A 10,276-nucleotide genomic window follows, 5' to 3' on the forward strand; every position below is an offset into this window, starting at 1 on the left:
CCCTCTTCAAGTCTTTGACGCTATTTAAAATGTATTGTTTTCACAAAGACGCCTGTGCCCAGCCTCTGTCTTCTCTCTCCTCTCTCCTCTCTCCTCTCTCCTCCCTTCTCTCTCTCTCTTTCTCTCTCTCTCCCTCTCTTTCTCCCTCACCCTCGCTTTCTTTCACTCTTGCGACTCTCTATCTGTCCTCTCGCAGGACTCGGAGAGAAAGGGCTTCATGAACAAGCTGTACGCCATTCAGGACGTGTGCATCAGCGTGCAGAATGCGCTGGATGAAGTGGCCTCCTATGGCGAGAGGATAAAGAAGTGAGTCGTAAGCCCGCTCCTCGGCACCCGGCCCGCTCTGCTCTGCTCTGCTCTGCTCTGCTCGTCCCAGTGTTGTTCCGCGGTGCCAGGTTGCCCCGCTTCCCCTTGCCAGCCCAAGTCTAACTCAGTGCTGCTCTTAGGAAACGCTGCCAGCGTGACACCCAGCGCCGAGAGACAGACAAACAGGCCGTCTGTCTGTCTATCCGTCACATCTCACTTAGCCCCGCATGACCCCCAGTTAGCTGAAACACACACAAAACCATGAGTTTGCACCCGTATACACTACCAGTCAAAAGTTTGGACACACCTGATTGAATGTACTATGTTTTTCATTATCTTAATGTCATTTTGATCTAATGGCTTATGCTTAAATGCTTGGAATTTGTTTCTCAGACAAATATAAATAGTGAAGTTGTGAAAAAATGAAGAAATCTTTACTATTAATCTAAAATGTGGAAAAGAGTAAAAAAAAAAGAAAAATTAGGTGGGTCCAAACTTTTGACTGTTAGTGTACATATGCACCTTCACACTCACATTCCCTCAGATCCATACAAGGCACAGGGAAGGCAGAGAATTCCATTTGGATTGAAAATTGGAATGAAAAAAAAAAAAGTGTGCCTGGCTACAGGTTGTTTTTTCAGGCACAGTTGAAAGCATTTTAAATTAAATTGAAGTGCATGTGAAGATGGAAATATTATTTTTTTTCTGAGAAGTTGAGGACATTTTACTGATTAGATACTGTGTATTGCATTGATTCAGTCCATTTTCACCCTGCAATGCTGACCTGTAATGCTTTGGGTGAGGTTACTTTGATTTCCATTTCCTTCTGCACAGTTCCAGTGAGTGTGATGAATTTGTAACCAGGCTAGTGCAGGGCGGTCCAGATCAGCTTGTTTTGGTTCAGAAGTATTACAATGCCCTTAGTGACTCCCATCTCTCTCTCTTTCCCAGCAAGTTTGGCTGGACTGAGCTTTGTTGTTGTTATTGTGTCCTAATTTTTACGGTCCTGTTTTCCTCTGTTTTCAGCACATTTAACTGGACTGTGCCTTTCCTAAGTTGGCTGGCCATTGTGGCTCTCGGTGTGGCCACCATCATCATCTACTTCATCCCTCTGCGATACATCGTACTAGCCTGGGGTGAGCTGCAGTGGTTTAGAGCCGTGGAGTTGCATATCCACTTATAGTACAGATGTTTTTATCATTCTCATACAGTACATGACATTATACGGCTTAAAATAACATTTTCCTCCAAAAAATCTCTAAGTAAATTTCTGGCAGAATAATGATTTGTTGTTGACATTTTACTGATTGGGCACTGAACATTGCTTTCTGCTTTTCTGTATTGTGAGAAAAAGCATAGAAATAGTAATAACATGTTTTTCCTGTCAGTCAGAGTTGAATGTGCAGTACACTCTCAGGGACTAAGAAGGACAAAGAAATCTAGTCTACAATGGCTCCAATGGTTCCTTGAAGGTCTATGAGAGCCCTCTGATGATATACAGTAGTGTACATTCACTGTACTGTTGATAGAATCAGAAAGAGAGAGCGCAGCAGCCATGAAGGCTATAACAACATACAGTGTGTGCTGATGAGCTTTCCCTCCTTCCCTCCCATCTCTACCTCTTCTTATCTGCCCCCACCCTCTCTCTCTCTCTCTCTCTCTCTCGCTCTCGCTCTCTCTCTCTCTCTCTGTAAAGGGGTGAATAAATTCACCAAGAAGCTGCGAGACCCGTACACCATCGATAACAACGAGCTGCTAGACTTCCTGTCCCGAGTGCCCTCAGACGTACAAGTGGTGGGTGAACTTTCCACTTTCGTCTTTCTCTCTTTCTTTTCATCCTTTATACTCCATGTTTGTCAGTCTCTGACGTGGGCAAGGGCTAGGGCTCCTTCTGTTATCCCTTCTCTCTCTTGCGCTTTCTCATTTTTCTGTCTCTTTCCTCCTCTCAGCCTCTGGCTCGGTTCATTCACATCGCTGTTATACTGTTTACGTACAATATACTGACTTTCCATTATTATGCCGTGGAGACGTTTAATCTAATTGTTTCAAAATCCTTTCTATGTTTTCCTATTAATAGCTTCCTGATCTAATTCAATTTCCACATACAATACTGGAGCTAGGTAATAAGATAACAAGGTTAAGTGAGTTTAGTGCCCAGCATATAACTAGGCTGATTGACTCCATACACACACGCACTCACTCACACACACACACACGCACACATACCCACACACACACACACATGCACACACACACACACCATTAGCTGTTGTTTTCCAGCTATGCTAGTAATTAGAACAGAGTGTAAACCAACAGTTAACCAGCCTCATGCGGTTTTGCTTCTACATTAACCGTGAGATCGGATTAACTCTGCAGCTGAAGAGTGAGGACGCTTCGTTAGGGTAAAATATAGGTGTGTAGGGGTGCTGATGTGTGTCTGTGTGTGTGTGTGCGTGTGTGTGTGTGTGTGTGTGTATGTTAACTCTCTTAACATGCTGCGCTGCCTAGGACAAGGTGCTGTTTAAACTGCAATTAAGCGGCAGCTTGTGAAAGTCGTTGTGTTATCCGGCACTGATGGTGTCCGCTGTGGCCGTTAAGCCCCGCTGTGCTGAGTTCAACACACACACACGCACACACACACACATGCATGCAGACCGAGGCTGAACTAGCTGGGGCCTCTGATCCGACCAATCCCCTGCCACATCAGCGCCGACACACTTCCTCTTTGATCGCTTGTTGCCCGCGACCTCTTTCATCTTTACAGGGTCATAATCCTTGCTCCCCTTCCCGCCCCTGCCAACCCCCCTCCCCATGCTCTCCCCCTCTCCGCCCCCGTGCGGTTTTACAGTTTCATAGTTTTCTGGGGCCTGCTACAGTGATAGGCACTAAGCAGGTAGCCGTCGGCCCAAATGAGCCCAAGCTGTCCCCTCTGGTGAAGTGCAGCCACCTTACACACCTGGAGCCTGAAGGGCCGGAGAAGTGGAGGGGCCCAGGCCCGGCAGGTACGAGGCCTTTACAAGGCCCCTAATGAGGGCCTGCTGGCTGGGTAAGGGGGGGTCAGACAGGCTGGTCTGGTCTGGTGCTCCTGGTGCTGGAGCTGTGCCTACTGTATAAGTAATACTGTAACTGCTACTGTAACTGTTATTGCTGCAGCTGCTGGAATGGTAATTGTTGCCAGGTTTCAGTGACAGTGTGGAGGCTTATGGAGTAATGAGGGTGAAAGACCAATGGAGAGGGGTAAGAGGAGATTTTAGGGGAGGAAAGACAGATGGGGTGGAAGCAGAGAGAGAGGGAGGAAGGAAGGAGGAAAGGAGGTATGGATGGAGCTGATTGCTGAATGGGGTTGATTGGTTTGATTGTTTAGGACGAGGGAGTCTCATTTGGAATAAAATAAGATCTCATATCAACTGACACTGTTAGGAAGTGTGAGGTAGAGAACAGGGAGGCTATTCCAACTCGATGAAAAATCAGAGTTTAGCAGAGTCCGAATTTGTAAGAAAAGGAGAAGCTTACCAAAGCATACGAACAGAGATGAAGGAGGTAAAATTGTGAGTCACCGCTCATCCAACCGGTAAAGAACTAAGACCTGTGCTGATCACTTTCTGACTGAATGTAAAGGTTAGTTTGCAGGGAAGAAACCCCGCTGTGAGGACGCCGGCTAAAAACGGACCAGAACGTTCTGCTCTGCGGTGCGTCCCGCCGCTGCCTCCGGTGGTAGGTTCACCTCATTGCCTGGCCCCGCCTTTCTGGGTCACAGTGGCCCGTGGGGACCAGGCCCCGGAGGCTCTGGGATGTTACAGAGAGGTGCTGGGGTCCAAATGGAGCGTCCCCTCACGGGCACGTGTCCGTGGCACCCACTGGCATTGGTTCAGGGGCCCACTATGCCTGACACCGTGGATGACTAATGAAGTGCTATTTCAGGGCCCCGGTGTGACCTAACACACACACACACACACACACACACACACACACACACACATAGACACACATCTTCTCCCAGCAGTAGTGTGTGCGAGGTGGGTTGGGGCCAGTTCAGTGTTCCGCATCATTTGGAGGTGCTTCAGTGCAGCCAGAACTGATGAGGTTCTAATGACTTTATATACAAAGGGCAGCCACACTGGGCCATAGTCCATCATACTGTATATGGCTGCATAGCGCTTCAGCGTCACTGTGGAACAGCTTTTGTACTCTCGTTTTGCTCATCCTCCATCTCTCCCCATAAAGTACATATACACTATGGCCACCTGAAATCCTATAGAGTGGGTGTCTCCAAATCATGTCCGTCTCCTCAGCCCTCATCAGTGGTAAACTGAGCCCAAACATGGGCCATGTGTGTGTGTGTGTGTGTGTGTGTGTTGAACCAAGCTCTCCAAATCACTAACACCGGGCCCCTAACAGCACTGTCAAACCTCCTTTAAGGACCAAATCCCTACTGGTATACGGGTACGGCAACAGGCAGAGAAAACTCACACTTACACCACAGAGTTCCTTTTTTACCAGCTGATCAGTTTACTTAAGTCGTTATGTCCCCCCGTGAGCTGTAATGTTAAAGGCTGGCCTCAGTGTGTGTGTGTGTGTGTGTGTGCAGGGGTGCATGTGTATGTGAGAGAGAGCGGCTCTCCCCCTCTAGGTAGCTGTATCCTGTATCTGGCTGGGATCTTACGCCGGGGTAAGCTATCTTTACGGTCATTACGGGGGAATCCTTCATGTCCTCTTAAACGAGGCCAAACCGAGCACGGTTAGAGTGCTAAGTATTCCCTACCTGGCGTTTGGGACGTGTCGGCGCACTAGCATGTTTTACGACGCCATTAGCCATGTGAGCTAGGGAGTGCATAAGTAGGGCCAAGGCAATTAGCATGCCAAGTGGTCCTTTATGATCGGCGTAAAGTAGCAGGATCAACCCCCCCAGTACAAAAATAGACATGAATTCCAATTTAGCTCCTAATGGACATTGGGGAGTTGGGGGTAATATTTTTAGGCAACAGTCATGCTGAAGATGACCCTGATTGGACACACCGGGGTCAAAAGGTCAAAGGCAGGATAGTTAGAGGTTGAATCGTTGCCAGACACCATCACTCACCATCCACCGTCTCTGAGCCAGAGGTCTCTCTCTCCCTCCCTTTGTCCTTCCCTCCCTCTCTCGCTTTTGTGACAAATTTAAACATTTCACTGCAAGTGGCCAATTAGTCACTATTCAGTAGGCGCAGCACCGCAGCGACTAACAGGCAAAACTTTCCTCACTTTGTGTGTGTGTGTGTGTGTGTGTCTTTTTTTTCTTCTGCTCACCAGCTTATGTCACCTTGACATGCTTTTTCTCTCCCAACAATAGACGTGAGTGCTGAATCCTCCGATCTTTGGGTGTCTGAACTGTACACAATTGTTTTTCTCTGGGAGCATTTAATAACCCTTATGCTAGGTTAGGCGTCACAGGAGATGAAACCAGCTCTGAGTTTCCCCGCTCTGTGGAAATGGCTAGAAACAGAATAGGATAGTATCATTAAAATGTTGCTCCCTTGCCTTCTTTCTTGACTTGATTTATTTACTTGCCTATTTGCCTTTTTTGCTCACCGTCATCCACCTTGGTCTCGCCTCGTCTGTCTGCCCACCCCGGCATCATCAAAACACTGTCAAAGGTTTCAATGGGAGGGAGGGAGAGAGAGAGAGAGGGAGAGAATGAGAGACAGACAGAGAGAGAGCTGGGTCTCGGGACGCTTTGTGTATAACACCGTTAAACGAAGCACTCGCTGGTACACGGCGCCCCTTCAGCAGAGCGCACTTCAAAGCCTGTTTTGCAGTTGTACTGTCAACATTTGGGAGAGGAGAGGAGAGGAGAGGAGAGGAGAGGAGAGGAGCGAGGGTGGAGCAGCCTTTGAGCGGCGCTGGGTCTTTACCCACTGCCTCTCCTGTCGATGTTCCCTTTGAGCTCCCTACTCTCGCTACCAAATTGCTTATAAGCTCGCCGCGTCACCGCACTTTTTACTCTCGCCCTATTCCGCTTTCTTTTATTTTGTTAACGTCCCACTTTCTCCTCGCCGCCTCTCTCTTTTGACTTTAACTAGCTCTTGTTGTTTGCATCTGCTGGGTGCCTGTGTGTGTGTGTGTGTGTGTGTGTGTGTGTGTGTGTGTGTGTGTGCTATTAGGCGAGGTGAGCAGGGAGCCAAGGGTATAGCGCCAGGCAGGCCTGTCACCCGTAAAGGTGGAATTGAACTCGTGACGTGCGAGCCCCGTGTCTCTTGGCTGGCAGCTCTTCACAGAGAATCTCTCGTTTGATTGAGATATTGTTGTTTCTTCTTCCTTTCTTTTTTTTTTTCCCCGTCCCCTTCCCTTCTCTTCATGAGAAAGGAAAACCTACTTTCTCCTGACATGAAAACTTTTCTTTGTTCGTATGCACTTAGATAGATTTTTGTTTGGATAGGAATGTCAACATGCAGAATTAAATTGCTGTCTTCCTCCTTTTTTTTTTCGCTGTTGTAGGCGTTTGGCCGTATAATGGGACCACTAACAGCCAGTGATCCCATACGATACCTGTCCCACTTCGGGATGCGGGGTGGCTTGTTTCAAGCTTGTAGCAAACGATGAGTGAGAGGGAGTTGTACATGGAGAAAAGAACATTTCCAACATTAGGGTAACAGTTGGTGGATTGTTTGCGGATGTAATGGCAATCATTTGATGTTAACAGATATGTATTCTTGTAACTACACCATGTGCAGATGTGCTGTTAGTCACTCTGTCATTCATGACTGAATTAAACCGTTCATCCATTCATTCACTTGTTCATCCATCGGACGAACCACTGTCAGTGATCGCAATCTATGTGGGCACTCCGCCAGGACTGTCATGGTCCCCTAAGCACACATAATGAAACTATCCCCACACACACACACACACACACACACACACAGATGGGGCCATATAAACCCGTCTCTCTCTCTCCCCTGGGTCTTTGCTCCGTTGTCTGCTTTAGTTGGCTGGGCTATAAAAGGATCCACACCCACATGAGAACAGTATCTGTCATCGCCCGACTGGCCGCAGCTCTCCCTCTGCCTCACCCCGGTCTCTTCTTCTCCCTCTCTTTGTTTTCTCTCCCCATTTCCTATGTTAGTTTGTCACCGTTCACTCCCTCTGTCTCTCACCGTCTCTTTCTGTGTTCCTCCTCCGGTCTGTCTGTCTTTCTGTTTCTGTTTCCATCCCTCCTTCCTCTCGCTTCCCTTATCCCTTCCTCCCTTGTTTACCCTGCATGGATTATTTTCTCATCACCAGAATCATCCAGACCATCTCTCTCTCTCTCTCTCTTTCTCTCTCTCTCTGTCTGTGTTTCTTCCTCTGTCCTCCTCTCTCTCTATCCAACATTCACCGTGAACCAGTCTTTATTTGTACAGGTGTTTAGTCAGATGTTAGCTTGCCTTGCGGGGCCGGGGGCTGCGGACAGCGAGGAGTATCGGGGCCCTGAATCAGTGCAGTCTGGCTGCCTAGTGAGGCGAGGAGGGGAACACATGCTAGCCTAACCACTCTCTAAGCACCTTTATGGGACATTGGTGACCACCGCTGTGAGAGAGGAACTGTGTGTGTGTGTGTGTGGATTGGTATGGGATTTTAATGACATGGGGGTGGAGGGGGTGTCTGCGTGGGTTGTGTGTGTGTGTGTGTGTGACTGTGTGTGTGTACATTCCCTTTGCAAGTGCTCATACCTGTGTGTGTATGCATGTATCTTCACTGGGTTTGCGTGTCAGATGTGTGCGGCGCAGGCAGAGGATACTGGAGCCCTTCAGTGAAGCGACAGTGGTAACCAGTAGAAGATGGATGATAAAGGGCTGCTCCCAGCCGGCGTTGAGACATGCTGCTGTTCCCGTCCGCAGCAGCTACAGACCCACCCTGAGACAGAACAGAGAGACTGTATTGACGTCAGTTTGTTGTCTGCCTGGAGAATCAGAGCGGGTGTCAGTCAGTCAGACAGACAGAGTAGCCTACAGTACGTCAGCCTAGGAGGGATCCCACAGACGATACTGGCTCTTTGGTGCTGTGACTGTTAAGTCTCTGTTGTTGTTTTTTTTATTATTATTCTGATTCAGTGGCTAGTGCTTGTCAGTGTCTTGAAACTGTCTAGGCTAGCGACTGTGTGTGTGTGTGTGTGTGCGTGCGTGCGTGCGTGTGTGTGCATCTGAAAGTGCGAGACTATGCTAGAGTGACAGTCTATGGTTTTTGAGGCTCAGCCACTGTGATGTACTTGTGTATGAGTGTCCATCACTGAAGAGCGGTGTCTTTCTAGGCTCTGTTCACCATCTTTGTTTGCAAAGCATCACATCAAATAGGAAACTGTTCCCTGCGGGGGAAAAATAGGTCACACTTTATTTGGACAGTCCACTGCTGATACAGTGGCTATAATGTGTCACTCAAAAAGTCTACTGAGTTTCAGGTGATATAATAGTGTGAAAGGTAGCCTATAGATATTCATCTTCTGGGTTAGGGTTAAGATTAAAAATGGGGTCAGTGTTAGGGTTACATTATAGTATATAGAGATTCAGCAAATTTCAAAATTTACTGAACATCTACTTTTTGTCACCTGGTAGTTGAGTATCGACATTGGACTATCCAAGTAAAGGGTTATCCAAAAATAATATGCAAAACAATGGGCTAAGAAAGGGCAAAGAATACAAAAGGTCTTTGTAGCTCAACAGGTAGAGCATGGCACTCAGACTGCCGGGGTTAGGGGCTTAATTCCCATGAGGGCCGCTAAAAATGTGTGCACACATGGTGCTGTATGGTGTTTTGGATTAAAGGTTCACTGAGGTGTTTCGTACCGGTGTGATTTCTCTTTAAAGCAGTAGTTAAAAAAGAAAGAAAGAAGAAAACGGGAAATATTGATCAGGCTACGAATTAATGCTAGGTTCTAATGGCTGACAGGTACCTCTACCTCTCTGGAAGGAGGACCAGGGTCTCACGAAGTCAGCTGTCTTATCTGGTATCCATTGATTATAGACCTCTCTGGCCAGCAGAGGTTATAGATGCTCAGATGTAGGCCTACCTGTACAGAAACCCAGGCTCAGATGTGGGTTTCTCCCAGAGAGGCAGATGTATCAAGTGACCTGCCTCCTTTTTCTAATAGCCCCCTTTGTTCTACATAAACTGAGGATTAATCATTCAGGATGAGAGTGGTTTCCGTTCATCCAAAAGGAATTTGTCCCTAATTAGATGGCCGCTCCTCATAACCCCCAGACAGTTCCTGCACAGTACAGTAACCAAGCTAACAAACACAGTCAGTGTGTGATCAGTAGTAGCTTTGATGCTGGAATAACTAGCGGCCCAGCACAGGTTTTGGTTTTGAAAGGGTTAAGCTGCGTTTTCTACCTTCTGTCTCCTTCCCATCTCTCTGCCCTTTCTCTCCTCACCTCGCCATGCCGAGATGACTCTGTAGTCTCTCCAAGCTTTCCCATGAGCCCTTGCCCTGTTCTCTGTTTGTTTGTGTGATCCCTTCCCTTAGGCCACTGTTCCACAGCTGTGGAAGTGTGTGTATATGTGTGTGTGTGTGTGCATGTGTGTGTGTGTGTGAACACGGGTGTATTTGGAGCTTTGAAAACAAGTGTGCATGTATTGTATTTTATGTGTGTGTGTGTCTATGCGTGTGTGTATGTGTGTCTGCACATGTGTGTGTATGTTGTAATCAGTGTGTAATCCCTTCCCCGAGGCCACTGTTCCACACAGCTGGACACAGAGAGCCTCTGGAGGGTTTCTGTGCTATTCCAGCATCCTTTTGCTCTCTCCACCTGACCGGGTGGTGTGTGTGCGTGTGTGTGTGTGTGTGTGTGTGTGTGCGTGTGTGTGTGTGTTTTAACAGGTGCAGTACCGAGAGCTGAAACTGGATCCCAATCCCAGTCCAAATAAAAGGAAGAAAAACAACCCCGGGTAGATGACTGCGTCCGCCCACCGACTCCTCTCTTCTCCACTTTTCTTCTCTTCGTCTATTACTGGACAC

General features: G+C 47.7%; 1 protein-coding gene across 2 annotated transcripts in view; it reads left to right on the forward strand.

Moving 5' to 3' along the window:
- The window catches only part of mctp1a (multiple C2 domains, transmembrane 1a), a 147,763-nt gene extending 137,487 nt beyond the window's left edge, over nucleotides 1–10,276 (forward strand). For both annotated transcript variants that reach the window (XM_071927472.1, XM_071927471.1), the window contains exons 19-22: nucleotides 197–306; nucleotides 1,333–1,442; nucleotides 2,003–2,100; nucleotides 10,139–10,276. In XM_071927472.1, the coding sequence (XP_071783573.1) occupies nucleotides 197–306; nucleotides 1,333–1,442; nucleotides 2,003–2,100; nucleotides 10,139–10,210 (390 nt within the window). In that variant the 3' untranslated portion in view covers nucleotides 10,211–10,276. The remainder of the gene's footprint in view (nucleotides 1–196; nucleotides 307–1,332; nucleotides 1,443–2,002; nucleotides 2,101–10,138) is intronic.

The sequence above is a fragment of the Centroberyx gerrardi genome, chromosome 8 (assembly GCF_048128805.1).
Source record: "Centroberyx gerrardi isolate f3 chromosome 8, fCenGer3.hap1.cur.20231027, whole genome shotgun sequence".
Classification (NCBI taxonomy): Eukaryota; Metazoa; Chordata; class Actinopteri; order Beryciformes; family Berycidae; genus Centroberyx; species Centroberyx gerrardi.